General features: G+C 44.0%; 1 protein-coding gene across 6 annotated transcripts in view; it reads right to left on the bottom strand.

The window, feature by feature from the left end:
- APAF1 (apoptotic peptidase activating factor 1) overlaps positions 1-22,700 on the bottom strand; it is a 182,981-nt gene that overhangs the window by 146,850 nt on the left and 13,431 nt on the right. For 4 of the 6 annotated variants that reach the window (XM_068276989.1, XM_068276986.1, XM_068276990.1 and 1 more), the window contains exons 2-6: positions 9,585-9,829; positions 7,037-7,226; positions 3,990-4,187; positions 1,065-1,248; positions 835-947 (exon numbers count right to left, since the gene is read on the bottom strand). In XM_068276989.1, the coding sequence (XP_068133090.1) occupies positions 835-947; positions 1,065-1,248; positions 3,990-4,187; positions 7,037-7,226; positions 9,585-9,722 (823 nt within the window). In that variant the 5' untranslated portion in view covers positions 9,723-9,829. Of the gene's footprint in view, positions 1-834; positions 948-1,064; positions 1,249-1,705; positions 1,793-3,989; positions 4,188-7,036; positions 7,227-9,584; positions 9,830-14,491; positions 14,571-22,700 lie in introns of those variants that run through there. The other 2 variants (XM_068276987.1, XM_068276991.1) reach the window with 2 other exon arrangements.

Here is a 22,700-nt window from a genome sequence, read left to right as displayed (position 1 = left end):
GATAGAGAGGGAGGCGTTCTTACCCAGGCTTCCGTCTCTTCCTCTTGCATCTCACATCGCGTCATGTGACTACCACGCTTCCTGGTAGTCACGTGACGCAAGGGGAAGAGACAGAAGCCTGGGGAAGAAACCCTCCCTCTCTCCCCTCACCCGCCCGCTCAGTAGACCTGAGTGGCAACGAACTGAAAATGGATCGGATCGACTGGTGATCAGATCAGTTTTCATGGATCAGTTTGCCAGTGTGGACCAAGCAATATGGATCCAGTGAAGCGGAGACCAGATGCGCTTTAATGGATCAGTTTGGCTAAAAATGCCAATGTGAACCAAGCCTTACACTTAAAAATGCCATCACCATGAGAATAACGGAGATGTGAAAGAGACACTGAAGTGAAAAAAAAAAAAATGATATAATGAATTGGTTGTGTACTATGAATAATTACTAGAAGATTAGCAGCAAAGAAAATATTCTCATATTTTTATTTTCAGGTATATAGTGTTTTTTCTAACATTGCATCATTCTATAATATGTGCAGATTACACAACACTCAGCATTCAAAATGATTCTTTCAGAACAGTCTGTGAACTAATGACCTCTCCTCTGGCAGATAAAAAGAAAACTGTTCACTTACAGTTGAGATAATAAAAGTCAGAAGACAGCCCTCTCCACGACTTTGAAAGATAACAACTGGAGTTTCTTAACTCTTCCTGTACTGGAAACAATTACACTGCTGTATCTGATCTTAATGTTTTATTTCTTAGCTGTGCTACACATACAAATCATAATATCATACTTTTTTTTTTTGCTTCAGTGTCTCTTGAAATAAGGATACACACCAGACACTGCATCTGTCACACTTCTGTCCCTGCTTGTGATGAGGATGCGGCACTGGATGTCAAATGCCTTCAGCACCCAGGAATCCCAAACATCATCCAAAACTAAAAGACTTCTGCAAAATATATACATGTAAATAATCAGAGTTTGACTGAACAGGAACAGCTAATATTTAATTCTTCCCACAAGGCACACCATGAAAGGTATTGCTTGTTCAGAGAGTTTTGCGCACCTTGGATAAGAACGAATCATAAGCATTCTTAGGCGGTCTCGAGCTTCCTCAATATTGAGAGGCGGTCTCTGGGAATACTTGCAGTCCTGATCCAGACGGCTACAAAGATTCTGGAGCTTCATCAGCAGTCCTGCCTTATCCTGTTTCCCAATAGATACCCAGTGCACGCCTCCAGGGAAGTAGTCTGTCAGAAGGCAAGAGGATGAACCAGAAATAAGTGATGAATACAGACTCTCCCTGTACTAGAAGGAGTAACACTATGATACAATTTATATAATACAGACAGTCCCCTACTTACAAATTACTTGAGTGACAACGTTTCAGACATACAAAGTTGTCTTCATGTACATAATATACAATACTGCTTTTTTATTACACACTGTTGTGAATTTTTACACTATTATATAGACTGATATAAGTAGTTTAAAACACTTTATAAGCACACTGAAAACAATTAAAAAAAAATGTTTATGCTATATGTCCAAATTTAGTTGAGCACCAGTAAATCATTTTTACACGTTGCACTCCATTTAAAGGACCACGATCATGAAAAATTGTAACATTTAAATACATCAAAAATGTACATTTCTCCCAGAGTAAATACACTATAAATTATTTTTTCCTATGTTGCTGCCACTTACAATAGCTGTCAAAAAGATAACAGATCTGACAAATGTTGGATTAGTCCATCTCTTCATGGGAGTTTATCAGCATTACCCTTATTCTTTATGAAAGCAGTCTCTGTAAATGATCTATACAGAGATGCCAGCCAACCTGTACACTATTTTGGCAGTTAGACTGAGCAACTGCAGCTCAGTAAATGCTTTTGTAATTATGGAAATAACTAGTAATCCCCCATGGAGTAGATGGACTTGTCCAAAACTTTACAGATATGTCAGATTTTCACTATCTACTGTGACAAAGAAAAAAATATATATACTGTAGTGCATTTTACTCTGGGAGAAATGTACATCTAATAGGTCTTTTAAACGTTAACATTTTTTTTGATAGTTGTCCTTTGACATAGGACTCCATTTACAAGCTCCTGGAACAGAACCTGTTTGTAAGTAAGGGACCGCCTGTATGCCAGTCACTAGTGCAGCCCATCATGAATTACCACCCATGTAGAACAAAACTGACTTGTATTGCTTATAAATGTCCTGTAGTTACTTGTACCATTGTTGGAGCTTTGCTTCTTTTTGGTGGAATTTTCCTGTAGGTAAATGGCACAGAGGTGATTCCCCACGCAGTAACACAAAGCAAGAGGGAAATATCCTGCGTGACTCTATATTACAGCCTCCATCTCGCTAGTGACACAAGTAATGTATAGCACCATGGAAGATGCTAGGATTATATAAATCCAAAGTAATAATGCTGTTCCATTGATAGCTGTAATACTATGGGTATCAATGGTATTGCTTCTGCATGTCCGCTGTTAGACACTTTCTATTCCCTTGTGGTCTTATTTCCCAAAGCAAGGAGCTACGCATGTATTATAGGGCAATAGAAATGATGACCTCAACAGAAAATCTAGGGCTGGCACAGGTGTCTTAAGATGTCATTGTCACCACTCTATCATGAACGACACCTACGGTAATATTGTTGGTCCCTGCCGTGTGGCATCTCCTGCACATCCTTTCCTCTCCATAGAACAGGACAGGCTACCCTGCAGGTGCTCAGCAATGTGTTTCTGCAGCAAAGGTTTTTAAGGCCTAGTTCACAGTGCTAAGTTCTGCGTGACAACTCACTGCCTATACAATTCTATGGAACTGTTCACAGTACTGTGTTGTAACAGATCATGTTTTTTTAACTTGCTGCATGCAGGCTTTGTATTAAAGTCTATGTCCAGTCTCCACTGCAGTTCAATGTCAGAATGCGAACCACTGTGAATCAAGCCTAAAAAACAGCCACTAAAATGGTTTTGAGTAACTGCATGTAACAGCATGTTTACTCATGTACTTTAGCTCCACATCCTGTGTCAGGTCACTTACGGTATGTTCAGAAAGACAGATACGGTTTATATGCTTTTCTCAGCTAAACTTTGCGTTACACACTTTGCTTTGCTCCACGTAACACGATAGTTATGTTTACCAATATTTTACCAAGACCCTACTCTCACACAGAACCCTCTCTTTACCAATGCCTAACCTTAACCCCCTCCCCGGTGGTTCCTAACCCTTAACCCTCCCTCTACCGATGCTTAACCCCTCCCTTCTGTTTGTTTCTACGCCTCTTAAACCTTCCTCTACTGATGTCTAACCCTTAACCCCCCCCCCCCCTTGTGATGCCTAACCTTTAACCCCCACCTGCTACTCGCTATGCAACTGGCGGCAGTAAATAGCAGGCGCAAATACATAGCGAGCAGCTCCAGCACCCGTTATTTTATTGGATGACTCCGGGCCCCCACATTTCCTCATATTCCCGCTAATCGTGAATTTTATCATTGCCACAAATGGTGGCGCCCTTGTTTCCTTGGCCGCTCGGGTTCCATTTTTTCCTGCTTGGTGGTTGGGGATCTGACTGTGTTTTGTACGCCTATATGATTAACAGGCTAGGCATAAGATAAATAAATGGTGATTTTTGATCTTGATCTATGAAGAGTCACTAAGGTATAGAGAGACTCTTGCATCTGCCACCACTCAAACCGATGATAAGGGACGTGATTCTTAGAAAGTATTCACACAGTTTCCTTCAAACCTTCACAATTTTAAGTGGGCAGAGCTGAACCACCTGTTCCAGCTATACATTCTATCATTGTACTTACAACATGGCACTCTGCTGTACTTCAGTTGAGCTGAATAATAGCCAGTTACAATGTAACATATTAACCGTATAAGCATTAAGAGTAGCATATTATTAGATTTTAAAGAAAAATAAAGGTAAGTAAAATAATAACAGATGTGATCCAGTGTATTGTGACAGTACCTTGTAAAAGACGATGGTCCCTGAGTGCTTCTGCTGCCAGTACTGATTTGCCGCAGCCTGCCATTCCATGCACCGTCACCCAACCAGCATCAGAGCTCAAGCTATACAAGCATTCCTGGATGTCCTTCACCAGGCTTGCCCGAGTGACAAACACAACAGGTCTCTGTGGTACTCCACCCTCACACAAGGCTGTTTTCACTGAGAACAGATTAACAAATGCGTTCAGAAAACTGTCATTATTGTAGAAGAAATGTAAAATCAAGATTTAATTTGAAACTCATGCCAACACAATGAAATAGCTCTACATCAGGTAGTGTAAACCAGTATGTGATAGTATAAACGCAACAAACCCTAAAACTATCCCCATTTATTGAGAAGTTTCAGGGCGCAGACACACTAGAAGCGCTTTTCTGAGCGCTTTTTGGTTTCCATACCTTTTTAAAAAAACTCTCCCACTGACTTACAATCAAATCATGGTAAAATTGCGTGATTTTATCAGGATCTCGATTTTAATGTAAGTCAACGGGAGCGTATGTATGTAAGTATGACAGCTTTTGCTTAATACTTTCGGTTCAAACGAGACATTTTTGTTTACAATATGCATTTATAAATAATTTAGTCAGTGTTTGCCCACTATAAAATCTTACATTCTGAAATTTATCACAGGAGGCAACATCTTCAGTTCTGTCAGGTGATCTACGAGGAATGTTTGTTTAGTGTTAATTCTAAAGCCAGTAGAAAATATACCTGGTCTCCCAGAAGCGTACGAGAGGAATCAGCGCAGGATACAGCCGGTATGGCTGATCCTGCTCCTGCACAAATTCCCATCCACGTTAACCACTTGCCGACCAGTGGCTTTCTGGCTGATCTGTGCTGCGTAGGCTCTCCAGCCCGCAGCACAGATCAGGTTTTAGCCAGGGCGATCAGACTTACCCCCTTTTTTCCCCACTAGGGGGATGTCCTGCTGGGGGGGTCTGATCGCCGCCGGCTCTCTGCGCTTTCCGGGGGGGGGGGCTCTTCAAAGCCCCCCTCCGCAGCGTTTTCGGCGCTCCCTGGCTTCCCGTCCCTCCCTCTCCCTCCATGGCCTGCGCAGGACGGTTATCCGTCCTGCGCATTGAAGGATAGGCTTCAGCCTATCATATGCCGGCGATCCCCGGCCAATCAGAGGCCGGGGATCGCCGATCTGGCTTACGGCGCTGCTGCGCAGCAGCGCCGTATGATGTAAACAGCGGGGATTTCTTCCCCGCGTGTTTACATTTTGCCGGAGAGCCGCGATCGGCGGCTCTCCGGCTGTTCACGGAGACAGCCTCCGTGAATGGACATGGAAAGGCCGCTCGAACGAGCGGCCGTTTCCATGGAAACTTGCAGACGACCAGTTTACGCCAATCGGCGTTAGCTGGTCGTCAAGAGGTTAAATACTATTCCCCCTCCAGGCCGTCATGGATGGTGGGTAATGAAACAATGCGGCTTCCAGCAATTGCTGGAGACCGAATTATAGTGTTTTATAAGTAACTTCAGCTCCGTCTTCTGACAGCGCTGAAGTTAGTCGCTGCTGCGCCCAAGTCTCCTGCGCTGGAATGAAAGTGTTCGTCCCAGAATGCTCTGGGGGAGAATTACGCCTATCCAATCAGTCTAGGCCAAGTATCACTGGAAGCAGTGAGGCTACATACAGCAATATATAGATATAGGAAGTGTTTCTGATGCTGAAACCAGGATAATTACTGTAAAAGTGAATCTCCTGAATAATTTACTGCATTCTACTATATGTCATCAGGATTCGAATCTCGGCTCTACCTGTTCAGCAAGTCAGCACCTATTCAGTAAGAAGACCTTGGGCTAGACTCTGTAACGCTGCTACTGCCTACTGAGCGTGCCCTAGCGGCTGCAGCTCTGGCGCTTTGAGTCTCTGCCAGGAGAAAAGCGCAATATAAAGGTTATTTGTCTAGTCGCTACAGTGTCTCTTTAAGGAGGGGAAATGAGGTTGAAGAGAGTACAGTCACCTGTTGTACTGGGAAATTGTCTTATGAAAATAGTATGAAATGCATCCTCCATAAGGTCTAATATATTTAGGCAAATGTCAAAATATTAGAATTATTAGCAATGCATGTTTAGAATGAAGATGAAACCAGATGACTGGCAATGTGAATGAGACTTTCTTCACCACTGTTCAGCAAGGAGAGATTATAATGTGCATTAGTAAAATAGAGAAAGTGTTATTTGCATAGGTAGAATGTGACAGAGATAAAATGTAATGAAGGAAAGTTTAGTCCCAGTCAGCACATACTGATTGGAATGTGCAGCCAACCACAATAAAAGATTCCATGCACTACAGCAAGGCCCAAGAAATTTTACACAGCCCTATCCATATAACCACAGCATCCAATACTACGGCACTCTTTTCCACAGACCGCTGGACTGCTCATTTGTCGAGCAGTTCAGACACCAACTGTCGGAAACAAGCGCCGTTCGGCTGCAATTACATGTCACGTTCACTCAGCGGTTTTATTTGGTGGCAAAAAAAGTCTCATGTTGCATCTGAACACAGCAACCGCCATGGTTAGATGCAACTATATGGGGCAAAGTGGCGTAGCTAAGGAGCTGTGGGCCCCGATGCAAGTTTCACAAAGGGGCCCCCCAAGCACTCTATACATAACAATTGATATGGCGCACCAAAACCTGCCAATGGCAACTACAGTCTCAGAGGTGCAAGAAGGGGGGTGGGGAACAGTTTGTTAATGATTACCACTATTCAAAGTATCTAAATAAGTGATTATTATGAGCACAGGAACAATAGAATAATACTGTAGTTGAGAAAGGGTCAAGGGCCCCAATGCGCTCGCAACCTCTGAAACCCCTATTGCTACGCCCCTGATGGGGCTGCCTGTGCCAAGTGCAAGCATGCGCCCAGCTGGTGGATGGGAGCAGCTGACAGGTGGTGAATTCAGCTCCTTCAGCTGCTCATGAAAAAGAGGCCTTTCGTCTGCTAGATGAAAAATCTTTAAAGTGTGCCTCTGAAGGTAGCATCAAACTCCCCCTTATATACTCACCATATGAGGTAATGCCATTCTTTGCAGCTTTACTGCCCCCAGACACATCAATGGAAGCAGCTCCTTTAAGAAGAGCAGCCAAGTCTTTGTATCCCTCATGTAACAGGGCATTGTAAAAAGAAATGTATGCTTTGGTGTCTTTGCTAAGAATGAGATCAATCAGCCAGTTGGCTTTGTCAGATTGTGTAGCCTAGACATAAAAAAGAGAACATGAAAACTTAACACATAAAAGATGCTCTACTAACAGTTTCCAATGCACAGATATTTTACACATGTCTGCCAATGGCAGAAAACAGCATACAGAACTATCATCACATGAGCAACAAAAAGAAGCATGTGAATGTGCAGATAACCTTCACAATAAGATTTCTACAAAGAAACCACTGAAATCAGTAGCAAGACTGCTGCAGCACAAAGTTAACAAAGCTGAATTATGTTATTGTTTCCATGTGTCCCAGGAGAGTCTGGTTTTCTAAAAACAGGAGGTAAGTGCAGTTCTTTGCTTCTAGTACAAGAAGCAGATCATTTAAAGTGGACTTGGACACAGGAGAGAAATGCACCCGGTCTAAGAGCCTGTCTAATTCCCCCTCATCTGTAAGTAATCACAAGTCTAATTTAATCTCTCAGCCGTGTCAGCACAGACATTTGGCAGTGCTCAGCTGACACAGCTAATATGTAAACACAGGATGTTAACCCTTTGTTTCCATGAAAGCAGGAAATATACACTCTGCAGATTTATTGCAGGAGTTCTGTAAGCTGTAACAAAGAAATGTTTTATGACCTAAAGGTTATTATGCTGTTGCTTATCTTTTAGAGCAGAGATGAAGTTCTGAGTTCAGGGCCGCTTTAAGCCAAGTGTGCACATTAGAAAAAAAGAAAAAATATATATTATTATTTTATTATTATTATTATTTAGTATTTATATAGCGCCGACATATTACGCAGCGCTGTACAGTGTATATATATATCTTGTCACTAACTGTCCCTCAAAGGAGCTCACAATCTAATCCCTACCATTGCCATATGTCTATATTATGTAGTGTAAGTACTGTAGTCTAGGGCCAATTTTAGGGGGAGCCAATTAACTTATCCGTATGTTTTTGGAATGTGGGAGGAAACCGGAGTGCCCGGAGGAAACCCACGCAGACACGGAGAGAACATACAAACTCTTTGCAGATAGTGCCCTGGCTGGGATTCGAACCAGGGACCCAGCGCTGCAAGGCGAGAGAGCTAACCACTACGCCACCGTGCTGCCCGAAATACACATATACATACACATATACATATACATATACACACACACACACACACACACACATACATGCATAAAGGATACCTTAGCGCTGGATAAAAATTAAAAACGGGGAGGTTGGAGCAGGCATGTGCGCGGTGCTGTCCTCATGCCCACCACTCCCCCCTGTTCTTTGTTCCACTCGTTAAGGTTTAATAGCCCCCCAAAGCTACTTCCGGGTCAGTAATCAGTGCATAGGCGCTGGCAGTGGAGACACATCTGTCACAAGGAATCACATCTAAGCTAACAAATGCTGCCATTTAACTGTATTTTGCAGCTGGAAGGTGCTCAGTGGCCGACATATTGGGGGTTGAACTGCGCGACAAGATCAGCCTCCATGTGCAAGAGTCCTTGGAAGTGTTGTCAGGTACAACTTACTGTAAAAGCTGTTCCACTGGCTTTATTTCATTAATCACACTGATCTCTATGGCTTGAATAGGAACATAAATGCCAAGTCTTCCTCTTCAGCCTTTATCACCATGCAACACTTCTGAAAAGCACAGTGATACTTTTATGAAGATCACCTTATTTTTCCTGCAGAAGTTCTGCTCCTGTTTGAAGACCTATTTGAAGCCATATTTCCTTGTTTTCCTATACGGCTTCTGCTTTTCTGTGCTATTACAGCATACCTGTCATAAACCAAAAGCAACCCAAACCAAGCCTATGATGAAATAGTACAGAATCGAGCATTACCCAAACCTTCATATTGGTCCTTAGTTTGATAAAGGGGTTCACTAACCAACAGGAAAGCCAAGTAGGGACAATGGCCTCAATTCACTAAGCTTTATCAAACACTTTATCAAACGTTTTGATAATTCACCTCATGGGTGAAATCTAATTTTGAATTCACTAAGGTGTTATAGATTTATTGAACGTTTTATCGATAACACTTTAGTGAATTCAAAATTAGATTTTACCCATGAGGTAAATTATCAAACGTTTGATAAAGTGTTTGATAAAGCTTAGTGAATTGAGGACAATATGTTTAACTGAACTAACATATTATAAATGCTACTCTTTTTTAGGCACTTCCATCAAATGTATTTTAATGCTTTGTTCACACCATGCCCGTGCATTCCATTGAAATGTAATACAACACACAGGATTTTTGTTGCAGCACAGGTGCCATTCATATACTGAATGGAAACACATCTACCAAATTGCACGCAGCGGTATCTTGCATTCAAGAAACAATAGATCCGTTCTACGCTGTCTGCTATGTGCTGTAAAGAAAGATGACAACCATGTAACGCTCACCTGACTTTTCACTCTTTCCTCCTCCTGTGGAGTGATGACTTCATCACTGATCATGTGATCCATGATGTAAGCAGTTCTGATGTCCCTTGCCAATGCTGGTCGGTTCTGAAGCAGCAAGCTTCGAGCTCTTTCATCCATGATCTCATTTAAGTCCAAGCACTTCAAAGTAATAGGCAAATAAACTTGATTTTGTCAACTACTTGGAAAACTGCCGTGTTTCGCCAGCACTGTTACAAGGTCTTCAGCTGAGGAAAAAATAAAAAAAAGTTTCAACATTAGATGTTGGACTTCACAATAAATGGACAAGGTTAACAATAAATTGCATATTGTACTTCGGCAGCGACTTGCCATATTTATTAAAACAATTACCATTTGCGACGCAAATCCATTAAGGTAAAAGTTTCTAACAGAAAAAGTGCATGTGGTTAAAATGTACCTGATATAAAACAAAGATAAGCTTTTATACTTACCTGGGGCTACCTCCAGCCCCCGTAGGCCGTGGGATCCCTTACTGTCCTCCCGGGTCATTCCATTGTCCCGCAATACCCCAGTCGTGCTCCCCTGTGCATGTGCATGTCCCAGCTGCCCACAACTGTCAGTCTCAGGACAAAACAACATTAGGCAAAAAGGGATCACATAATACACAGAGAGTACTGACAAGCCAGACTGAATTTTTATCATCATAATAAGCAGTCATCATAGGAGGATGCCAGGTTACTAGTAGGGATGGTCAATAAAATGCAAATAATTTCAAGTTGATACAGAATTATGCGAATTTATGCAGCCTGAAGATGGTCCAATTAAATCCCACCTCACCTTAATTCGATTGGTCCATTTTCAAGCCGCATAAATGTCGTTAATTCTGCATCAATTGCATTTCATTGACTATTCCGTTACCAGAGGTGATCTGCCAGAAGGTCTGTCCATGGTGAAGGTGGAAGCTCTTCTTCCCATAGACAGTACTGAGAACTGAAAAATAAAGGCATGAGGGAGAATTCACACTTACAGATGAACATGGCACATGATTTCCCAGCATGCAAATCCCCATTAGCCCATGGTGATCAATAGGCTCGTTCACATTCAATGCAATTTTTGCATGCAGGTAAAAAACGCACATCGACCCATATGCAATTCACTTTTTCTCCTGAGTTTTCGCCTAGGAGATAATTTTTCATCTCTATTTAAAATAACTTTTCAGCACTTTGCAATTGAAAAGTACCAAAAAGTAGTTTAAAAAAAAAAGTACTGTCAGGATTATTTTGAGTGTTTTCTTGCTTCTTGGTGGTTTAAAATGCATTTTGAAAATATCACCTAGGAGAAAACTCAAGTGAAAAGGAGAATTGCATATGGGCCATCATCGCCTTTTAAATCATTGTCTACAAGGGTCATCTAGAAAGTAACAGCCATTTGCATCATGAGCTTTGTACACATGCTACATGAAATTTTACCAAGGCGGCACATAACGATCACCACTGTTGAGAATCTGGCATGTGTACACAGTGTTCCCTGATGCCTTGACCAGAGATCAGCCTGATGTCTTGATTCAGCCAAGCACATTGTTCTTCCCACTCACCCAACCCATCGCGTGATGTCATTTACATGCAGCTCCATTGACCCTCCTCCCTCATGCATAGCAACAGAACACCTCACAAGCCTGAAGGCTGGCAACACATTTGTGTAGTCTTGTCACTGCAATGTCATTCGAAGTATCGAGTCATGATTCTTGATGGGCAACATGCAGTCTATGTGTGTACTAAGTTTTACACACACGGGCCCATATGCAATTCACTTTTTCTCCTAAGTTTTCTCCAAGGTGATAATTTTTCATCTTCTTTTTAAAATATATTTTTTCAGCACTTTGCAACTGAAAAAGTACCAAAAGTAGTAGAAAAGGTATTATCAAAATTATTTTGTATATTTTCCTTCTTGCTGGGAGTTGAAAAGGCATTTTATTGACAAGCTGTGAAAATAGCAACTTGGAGAAAACTAAGGAGAAAAACGTAATTGCATAAAGGTCACTGTATCTTCGGTTCATTTCTCCTCATAATCACCTCCTTTATCATATCTTTTAACAAGGTTTTCAACCCCTCTGCAGCAGTAGCATTACACTCTTCAACTGTGAGTTAGAGGGATCAGGGATGGACTTCATGTTAATGCTGCTGAACAAACAGTTACTGAAATTCTGCAGTCACGTGGTGAAGGTAGAGAAGAGATTTAACTGACAGATGCAAGTTAAAAATGACACAGAAAGAATACCTTGCATGGCAGATAAAAGCAAATGGCTGTTTACCATCTGGGAGGCCCTCATACTTTTTGTAACCATGTGTGTTGTAACAGACAAACGTGTGGTGTGGGAAAATTATGTGGACGTTGCCCACAGACTCAAGAATGAACCATTCCTCAAGGTCCACTATGGAGTTCAATGTATAAAATATAGAGCTATTGGCACACTTTGGATTTTCCTTGGCCAAAAAGATAATTCATAAATGTCTTGACCAAAAATCTACAGTGTCCACATGTACAGGTTGTTCAAAGTTCAAAGGCCCTTTAGCATAATTGTTTTAAATCTACAGTGGTTGAATTCCTTTGCAAATGAAAGCATTTATACACTGCCACTCCTTCACGCCTGAAGGAAACAAATTTTTGCTTTGAACAAGGTTCCACGGAACTTGCATCATTGGGATTACTCAGATGTATAGCAAATGCAAGCAGGCTTTAGGTAGTCAGACAAATTATGGACAAAGACCTTTTCAACAACTTAAAGTGGTCTGAAACTCTGACATAACATTCAATAAAAATGTGTTTTCCTAATTATTACTAGAGATGTGGCGAACTGTTCGCCCGGCGAATATCTCTGGAGCACTTACTACTTCCGGGTCGCACTGACCCGGAGTAGTACGCCTGCGCTGCCCAGCTGAGCGCATCCTAGATCGCGCTCCTGTTGCCGGGCACTCTCTGCGCATGAGCGTGACGTCACACGCGCATTAAGTGCTCGGCAACAGGAGCGCGATCTAGAACGCGCTCCACCGGGCAGCGCAGGCGTACTACTCCGGGTCAGTGCGACCCGGAAGTAGTAAGAGCCCCAGGGATTTGGAGATGTTCGCCACATCTCTACTTATTACCCATAGTTACCATATTTGCTTTTGTACACAATATTGTCCATTTACAAATTACATGTTTCCAAAGTGTAGTTTATAAGCTATGAAAGCTGCCATTGCATTTTATTCAAGCTGCTTTTTACTATATATTAAAATCTTCTAGTGAGCTGTTTGCATGCTTGAAGCAGAGAGAGCTAGTTTTCAGTTGTTACACAATATGCAACAACATTGGAATGTAAACAAAGATAATGTTATCTCCACTCTGGGCGCAGATCTTGCTGAAATAGAGATTCACTTACCTGGGGCTTCTCCCAGCCCCCTACAGCTGTCCTGTCCGGCGCCGGTTCCCTACGATCCTCCGTTCTCCCACCGCGGCTTAGTTTCGTTTTACACCAACTAGGAGTCGGTGAGCCACTGCGCCTGTGGGGCCCTCGCCACGCGTAGCTTCACTCGCATTCTGGTCCGCAAGAGTCCTGAGCAAGCGGACAGGGATGCTAGTGAAGCTACACGTGGTGAGGGCCGAGCAGGCGCAGTGGCTCACCGACTCTCAGTTGGTGTAAACCGAAACTAAGCCATGTTTCAGAGGATCATAAAAGACCGGCGTGGGACAGGATGGCTGCAGAGGGCTGCGAGAAGCCCAAGGTAAGTGATTCTCTTTTTCAGCAATTGGTTTAGGTACACTTTAAGCTGAATGACCTTTCCATGGCAGGACAAAGTGCTGTGTTTAACTGTTTGAATGCTGTTCTTTTTTTTTTGTGATAGTAGGTTTAAAGCTGTAAGGATTCTTTTAGAGCAAAGAAGAAATGCTGAGTTACAGACCAGTTTAACATTTCTAAAGCGCTTTTCTCCCATAGGACCTAAAGTGTGTAAGCTTGTCTAAGATCAGTACATAATGATGTGTTACAGGGTAAAAAGTTATGGGATCATAAATGCCAGACTAACCAGGCGGCTTTTCAATTTTGAATTATTGTATTTTTTGGACTATAAGACTCACAAGTCACTGCCTCTTATAGTCCCTAGTTACTGCATCTTATAGGGGGGCAGCATGACAGAAGGCTCTGTCTCCAAAGGTTTTTAGTTGGACTGGTCAAATTATTAGATTCTGTTGGTCTGAGGTTGTAGGAAGTGTGATACAGTTACAACAGCTGGTCACAACTGGCCTAGGTTATGTAGAGATTTAAATGTTATTAGCAAAACATATTACTAGACATGTTACATTTCATTCCATGATAGAGTAAAAATATTCAGGTGGCATCATTTTATCCCAAAAACCACTGTTCCCCTTCCTGAGCCATGTAGCATTTACACAAGGGTTAGATAAACTACCCAGATACACATGGTAGCCTGAAGCAAACCTCACAACTACTGTTAAAAATGCAAAAGGTAATTGTGAAAGAAGCCAATATTTTAAAGAAGAAAAATGTCACTTCTGATGCATAAACAATTTAACCGAGAACAAAATGAAAAAAACGTACCCAACTCTATCATGACTACCTCACAACTAAGGGCTCTTTCACATTAGGGCAGATTTTCTGCGTTTCAACGCAAAGGGTAAAGTTTGCGTTACCCAAGGTGCAATGAAAGTCCATAGACTTTCATTTTAGCTTTCACATATAACGCAGCCTTTTTGTGCGTTGCGTTACACTGCACCCAGGTGCAGTTTTTCGGCTGACGCTAGCTTTATGCGTTACAATGTCAATGTAAAACGCACACTATGCGCGTTTTTAATCCGTTAACGCAGGCAATCATTCCCAGAATGCAACAGAGGAACAATGTAGAAAGTTGAAAACTAAAAGAAAAAAAAATTACCTGCGTTTTTCTATGTGCTGTAACGCATTGAAAACGGATTAAAAACGTTCTCCAACGCAAGCTCTGATGTGAAAGAGCCCTAAGCAAAACAAAACAACAAAAAAACAAGACATAGGATATTTATTATCTGCAAAATAGATAACAACAGACGTGAAATGATGAAATGATGCTGCCATGTACACTCACCTAAAGCTGGCCATACACTGGCCCGATTTGCGGCCGTTTCGACAGCAGATTCGATCACTGGGATTGAATCTGCTGCCAATCGTTCGCGCTAAACGCACCCGCCGATCCGATTTCCTCCCGAAATCGGATCGGTCCGTCGATCGCGCCGTGCGGAAAAATACCGATCGCCCGCGGGTAGGGAGCGCGTCGCTAGCGGCGGCCGATCCGATCAGGTATACATTACCTGACGCTGGCTCCCAGGCATCTTCTCCGCGCTGCACCGCTCTGTTCCTGCTTCCATCCCAGCGTACATTAACTTCCTGTGTCACTCCAGTGACCAGGAAGTTCAAATAGAGGGCGCTCTATTTGAACTTCCTGGTCACGGAGTGACACAGTGTACGCTGGGATGCGGTGCGGGGTGCAGCGCGGAGAAGAGGACCCGGAGCCAGCTTCAGGTAATGTATACGGTGGGACAGGCGGCAGGAGCAGCTCAACAGATTGTGATCGGTTTCAGGCTGAAACCGATTCACAATCTGTTTGCAGTAAAGGCAGCCATACGATTCCTCTCTGATCAGATTCGATCAGATAGGGATCTGTCAGCTGGTCGATTTAATGGCAAATCGACCAGTGTAAAGGTGCGTACACACGCTGGACTGGAGGCAACGACGGGTCCGTCGTTACCTTCCGCTGGGTGGGCGTGCCAACTGTCACGCCGACAGTGCGTACACACGCCGGACTGTCGTTGGCATGCCCACCCAGCGGGAGGTAACGACGGACCCGTCGTTGCCTCCAGTCCGGCGTGTGTACGCACTTTATGGCTACCTTAAAGGGTTATTAGGAACACCTGTTCAATTTCTCATTAATGCAATTATCTAATCAAACAATCCCATGGCAATTGCTTCAATGCATTTAGGGGTGTGGCTCTGAACAAGACAATCTCCTGAACTCCAAACAATGTCAGAATGTGAAAGAAAGGTAATTTAAAGAGACACTTAAGCCAGAAAAAAAAAAAAAAAGAGTTTTACTCACCTGGGGCTTCTACCAGCCCCCTGCAGCAGTCCTGTGCCCTCGCAGCCACTCACTAATCCTCTGGTCCCCGCTGCCAGCTAGTTTCGTTTTTGCCGACAGGCCCGTCAGGACTGGCCATGCGTAGTTTTTTCCGCATTCCCGACTGTAATTAGCGCAACGCAACGCGTACAAAAATACGCGTTGCCGCATTACGAACGCATAGATATGCGGCAACGCATATTTTTGTACGCTTGCGGCCCGCAATAGCGCTAATTACAGTCGGGAATGCGGAAAAAGCTACTCATGGCCAGTCCTGACGGGCCTGTCGGCAAATACGAAACTAGCTGGCAGCGGGGTACCAGAGGATTAGTGAGTGGCTGCGAGGGCACAGGACTGCTGCAGGGGGCTGGTAGAAGCCCCAGGTGAGTAAAACTCATTCTTTTTTCTGGCTTAAGGTTCACTTTAAGCAATTTTGAGCGTGGCATGGTTATGCCAGATGGGCCGGTCTGAGTATTTCAATCTGCTCAGTTACTGGGATTTTCACACACAACTATTTCTAGGGTTTACAAAGAATGGTGTGAAAAGGGAAAAACATCCAGTATATGGCAGTCCTGTGGGCAAAAATGCCTTGTTGATGCTAGAGGTCAGAGGAGAATTGGCTGACTGATTCAAACTGATAGAAGAGCAACGTTGACTGAAATAACCACTCGTTACAACCGAGGTATGCAGCAAAGCATTTGTGAAGCCACAACATGCACAACATTGAGGCGGATGGGCTACAACAGCAGAAGACCGTACTGGGTACCACTCATCTCCACTACAAATAGGAAAAAGAGGCTACAATTTGCACAAGCTCACCAAAATTTGACAGTTCAAGACTGGAAAAATGTTGCCTGGTCTGATGAGTCTTGATAGAGTCAGAATTTGGCATAAACAGAATGAGAACATGGATCCATCATGCCTTGTTACCACTGTGCAGGCTGGTGGTGGTAGTGTAATGGTGTGGGGGATGTTTTCTTGGCACACTTTAGGCCCCTTAGTGCCAATTGGGCATCGTTTAAATGCCATGGGTTACCTGAGCATAGTTTATGACCATGTCCATCACTTCATGACCATCATGTACCCATCCTCTGATAGCTGCTTCCAGTAGGATAATGCACCATGTCACAAAGCTCGAATCATTTCAAATTGGTTTCTTAAACATGACAATGAGTTTACTGTAATAAAATGCCCCCCACAGTCACCAGATCTCAACCCAATACAGCATCTTTGGGATGTGATGGAACGGGAGCTTTGTGCCCTGGATGTGCATCACACAAATCTCCATCAACTGCAAGATGCTATCCTTTCAATATGGGCCAACATTTCTAAAGAATGTTTTCAGCACCTTGTTGAATCAATGCCACGTAGAATTAAGGCAGTTCTGAAGGCGAAAGGGGGTCAAACACCGTATTATTATGGTGTTCCTAATAATCCTTTAAGTGAGTGTATGTAGTGAAGGAAAGGAGGAAGGTCAGGACAACAATCGTTCGCAAAACCAAGTAGGTAAGGTGAGCTTTGTGGAAACACAATAGGCAGACGTTACGCCAACAATGCTCACTTTACCCAGGTAACACACACTACCTTGTCACTGCGATCTGCTGCGTTCTGTGATCCATTTCTGTAAAATGCTATTTTGCCTGACTGCAAACATCCTGCATGCATTTCTTTAAAGTGTACCTGAAGGGAAAAAAAATGCCCCTAGGTGGTATTTACCTGGGTAGGGTGAAGCCTCTGGATCCTAAAGAGTCTCCCCCCCCCCCCATCCTTCTCACCAGAGGGGATCCAGCACTGGGACTCCCGGAGATTCTGCCAACAAGGGCTTGTCAGCAGTGCGTGCAGGCGCAGTAGTGGCTTTCTGAACAGCAGAGCCTGATTGGGTTCACTCCACTGCGCAGACGGTTCGGTATATTGCCCGAAGCCGCAATGCACTTGCTCCATAGGCTATTGAATATGTTCAGAGGTACCCAGCGCTGGAAGGGAGGGCACCAGAAGGATTCGGGAACTACCCAGAGGATTCCCACTACTGAGATAAGTACCCATTTAACGTTTGGTATACTTTACGTAAAGTTGGTCTTGAAGAAGCACTGATAGCAGTGTGAAACATTTACCCTACACCTCCTTGTTTCTCACCCATTGGTCTATGGTATGCAGAGTATTTTTGATTAGATAAATAAAAGTTAAGTTTTATCAGATAAAGGATTGTGAGCTTCTGCTTTTGTTCAGTGGGTGGTATACACCATTGAACAGAAGTAGGAAAAAGTTAGAATTTTACGTGTCAACTGAGTAAGATCAACGTAAATGTATTTAGAAAACGGAAAATTGTATACTTACCTTCGGTAATTTTCCTTTCCTTTCAAGGTCCATGGCAGCCTTACTACGGGGTTAATCCCGCCCCTTAACCCCACAGGACCTGTCTGTATAAATTTTGAGACCCTCCCCCCAGTCCAGTGCTTCTTTTTTACTAGTCCTTAAACTGACTGGAACTAACTAGGGTGGGATCTCCGTAGGCTGCCATGGACCTTGAAAGGAAAGGAAAATTACCGAAGGTAAGTATACAATTTTCCGTTTTCCTTTCCATTTCCATGGCAGCCTTACTATGGGGATCTCTGTAGATTATAAATGAAGAGGGTGGGTCAACATGCCTTAAACAGAAAATTTTAATTCGTAAATCATAAATTGTACATTACATCATGTATGCGTGGTCCTATATCCTACTGTATCTCATACTATGGCTATCAGAGTCTAGAGTCTCTTACAGCAGATAATACACCTGTACCAAACTCCATAGTTGATAGACTACCCGGATGGACCTTATAATGCGATATGAACGTGTGTTCTGACGTCCAGTTTGCGGCCCTGCATATAATATCTGGAGAAACCTTTACTAGGGCAGCCCAAGAGGAAGCCACTGAACGGGTAGAGTGAGCCGTTACTTCCTGAGGTGGATTGAGCCCTCTGCTGGTATATGCTGTTTTGATGGCTCTAACTAACCAGGCTGCGATCGTTCTGGTCGTTGCTGGGTGTCCTCTCTTGTATCCGTTAGGGACTATGAACAACCTCCTGGTGAGGCGGAATTCACTTGTCTGTTCTATATAATGCTTTAGCAGCAAAGGGATATCCAGTGTACTGGGGTACTGTAGATTGGTATCTGAGAAAGATGGTAGATTCCATTCCTGATTGAAGTGGAATTGTGTGGCCACTTTAGGTATGAACTCGTCCACCGGCCTAAGGGTTACTCGGTCTGAAAAGAACTGTGTATTCGGAGGATCACAACTAAGTGCTTGTAATTCGGATACGCTCCTCCCCGAGGAGATTGCTGCTAAGAATACAACTTTAAGAGTGAGGTTAAGTAGAGAGCAATCTTGCAGAGGTTCAAAAGGCGCTCCTGTCATACTATTTAGAACGAGAGGCAGGTCCCACTGCGGATACCAGTTCCTTTTTGGTGGTCTAATTTTTACAACGGCCTGCATGAACTGGACTACCAGTGGTTCTACAGCCCACCTGTGATGGGTGAGGGCTGAGATCGCAGATATCTGCGTTTTAATAGTGCTATTAGCGAGTCCTAAGTTTAGACCTCTCTGCAAAAAGTCCAATACGTTATTGACCTGAATGGTGGAAATATTCAGAGCTTTTTCCTCCAAGAATAGTAGGAAGCGTTTCCAAGTTCTATGGTAGGTTGTGTTGGTGGTTGGTTTCCTAGATCTCAGTAATGTTTCAATTACTTCTGGGGAGCAGCCTAGTTCCCGTAATTTCCTCCTCTCAGCCTCCATGCCGTCAAATTCAGTATCTGCGGGTGAGGGTGAAATAAGCGATTCTGTGTTAACAGGTCTTCCACACATGGTAGAGTGATCGGAGTGGTGGTGGATAATTTCTGTAGTAACGGGAACCATGGCCTGCGCGGCCAATAAGGAGCCACTAGGAGTACCACCGCCTGCTCCTGCTGAATCTTTCTCAAGACTCTGTGCATCAACTGGATTGGCGGAAAAATGTATGCAATCTGAAAGTTCCAAGGAAGTAAAAGAGCATCACAACCCGCCGCCTGCGGGTACTTGTACCTCGAGAAGAACTTCTGGCACTTGGTGTTCCATGGGGTTGCCATTAAGTCGATCTGGGGAACTCCCCATGTACTGCAGATTATCTGGAAAACATCGGTATTGAGACTCCATTCTTTGTTGTCCACCCAGGCGCGACTCAGCGAGTCCGCTGTCTGGTTCTTCACCCCTGGTATATACACCGCCTGCAGCTGCAGGAGATTCTGTTGAGCCCACTCCATGATCGGTTCTACTTCCTTGAGAAGCGTTCGGCTGTGCGTGCCGCCTTGATTTTGGATGTATGCCACGGCGGTGACATTGTCCATCCTCATCAGCACTCTTTTGCCCCTGATGTTGCTGGCAAAGTGTTTGAGTGATTCGAACGCCGCCCTTATCTCCAGAATATTGGCTGGGATTTGCGACACATTCTGTTTCCATCTGTCCTGAGCATGATGGTGTATCATATGGGCCCCCCAACCCCAGAGGCTGGCATCTGAGGTTATGAGAACCGGTGGCTCCATGACCAATTGATGATGATTGGTAAGGTTTCGAGTGTTCAACCACCATGTGAGCTGCTGCTTTACTTGCGGCATAATGAATATCCGTTGTAAGTAATCGACGCCCTTCCATTGTTCGAGAAATGGTATCTGTAGGCATCTCATATTCCAGCGGGCCCATCTTACCATGGGAATTACTGCTGTAAGGGTTCCCAGGACTGCTAAACATTGCCTCGCTGTCAGGTATGTTGCTCCCATGACCTCCGTCACTACTGATATCACCTTCGCAATCTTCTGTTCTGGCAGAGATACCGCGTTCTTTCGGGTGTCTAATTGCGCACCTAGGAAGATAATCGTCTGGGTTGGTTGCAACCGGCTCTTGTCCCAATTTACTAGCCAGCCGAACCGGCTGAGTGTTTGTAGTAAAATTGACCTGTGTTGATACAGCCCTTCTTTTGATGATGCTATCAGTAGTATATCGTCCAGATAGTGATGTATGTGGAGTCCCTGCAGACGTAGCAAAGCTATTAATGTCACTAATATTTTTGTGAAGACTCTGGGTGCAGTACAGATGCCGAATGGCAATACTCGGAATTGGTAATGAGCAGTTCCTACCGCGAACCTTAGATACTTCTGAAAAGACTGTCGAATTGGTACGTGCAGGTAGGCGTCTGCTAAGTCCGCCGACAGCAGCCAGTCCCCTAGGTGTATTGTTGGCGTGATAGTCTGCAGAGATTCCATGCGAAACTTGTCCTGTAATATGAACTGATTTAGTACACGCAGGTCTAGGACGGGTCTTAACTGACCCGATTTTTTTGTTACAAAAAATAAGGGGGAGTAAAGGCCCTGGAACCTTTCCTCCGTTGGTACTTCTATGATTGCTCTCTTCAGCATCAACTCCTGTATGTATTCGTCTAGTATCTGCGCCTTTCGAGTTGACTTCGGAATTGTTGTAGACATAAAAATTGACTCTGGAGGTTCTTCCTTGAATGTCCATGCGTGACCGTGAGCTAACGTACTGGTTACCCACTTGTCCTTTATTTCTCCCGCCCATTGATGTACAAATCTCTGCAGTCGGCCTCCAACCGGTTCCAGAGAGGCGGGCCTGATCTCAGAACGATTTGGCTGCTGAAGTACTGGGGCTAGGATTACGTTGTTTGTTGAACCTTGACAGGGTGGACTGCGTCCCCTGCCAATTTCTCCGAAAGGACTGCTGATTCCTGGAGTTGCGGAAATCCCTTGATCTGTTTTGAAATGGTTTTTTATCACCTGGTCTGAATTTTCTTTGCTTTCTATCCTGGGGAAGAAGTCCCGACCTGCCCCCAGTTACCCTAGATATAGCTGTGTCCATTCTGGGGCCGAACAGATTTTTCCCGTCATAGGGTATCTTGCACCAGGAAGTTTTGGAATTTCCATCGGCTGACCAGGGTCTTAGCCACAGAGCCCTCTTCGCTGTGACCGAGTGAATTATGCCCCTAACATTTCCCCTGATAATATCGAAAGCTGCCTCGCTGACGAAATCAGCCGCGATTCTGAACTCCTCCAAGGAACTTGATAAGGTCTTTCTGTCAACATTAGCTTGGATAGCACCATCTAAATTATCTGCCCATGCTCTAATGGCGCGAGATACGGAAGTAAGGGCTATGGCGGGTTTACATGCGCCTCCTACCGAAGAATACATCTTTTTTAGGTCAAAGTCTACCTTCCTTTCCAGGGGCTCTCGGAATGAAACTGCGTCTTCTAATGGCAAGGTCACATGCTTAGCTAAGCGCATGACTGAAGCATCCACTGCCGGAGGGGTGTCCAGCTGGGTGATTATGTCTCCCTCCATCGGGTAGAGTTTAGCTAATTTGTTCGTCATGGACATCTTCCTGTCCACTTTCGCCCACTCATCTTGGATCACTTCCGTGACCTCCTCCATCACAGGGAAGGCCACAGGTTTTTTCTTCAGGTGAGGGTAATAACGTTTGGTTTTGGCAGGGGGCTCCTCCTGTTCTTCCCACTGTATCGCCTCCCTGACAGATCTTACAAAAGGGTCAACTAATGAAAAATCGAAGCCTATAGTGGGGTCTTCTTCCGGAATGTCATATGTTGAAGCGCCTTCCGTTCCCCTAGAATCCTGCAAGGTGCTATAAGGGGCAGAATGCTGTGAGAGGGACTGTTGGACGATCTCTTGGACAAGAGAGGGCAAATCTTGTACAGGCTCTTCTTCCATAGGAATGGAAAAAAAGCAGTCTGCACATACGAGTTTCCCCGGCATACAAGTCTCTCCACATGCCCAACAGGGCTTGGTTTTCCGCGGACGAGAGTCCGATGAAGACCTCTTGTGGGTCTGCGATTTTCCTGACTTGCTTGAACATGCAGAAGAGTCTCTTCTGTGTGTCGCAGCATCCTCCAAGTGCTCACTTGGGCTGTATGGGAGTAGAAAAAAACAGAAATAAATATTTCTGTTAATTACTACCAGAG

Source organism: Hyperolius riggenbachi, chromosome 3 (assembly GCF_040937935.1).
Source record: "Hyperolius riggenbachi isolate aHypRig1 chromosome 3, aHypRig1.pri, whole genome shotgun sequence".
Classification (NCBI taxonomy): domain Eukaryota; kingdom Metazoa; phylum Chordata; class Amphibia; order Anura; family Hyperoliidae; genus Hyperolius; species Hyperolius riggenbachi.
This window is presented reverse-complemented; position numbering and strand designations above follow the sequence as displayed.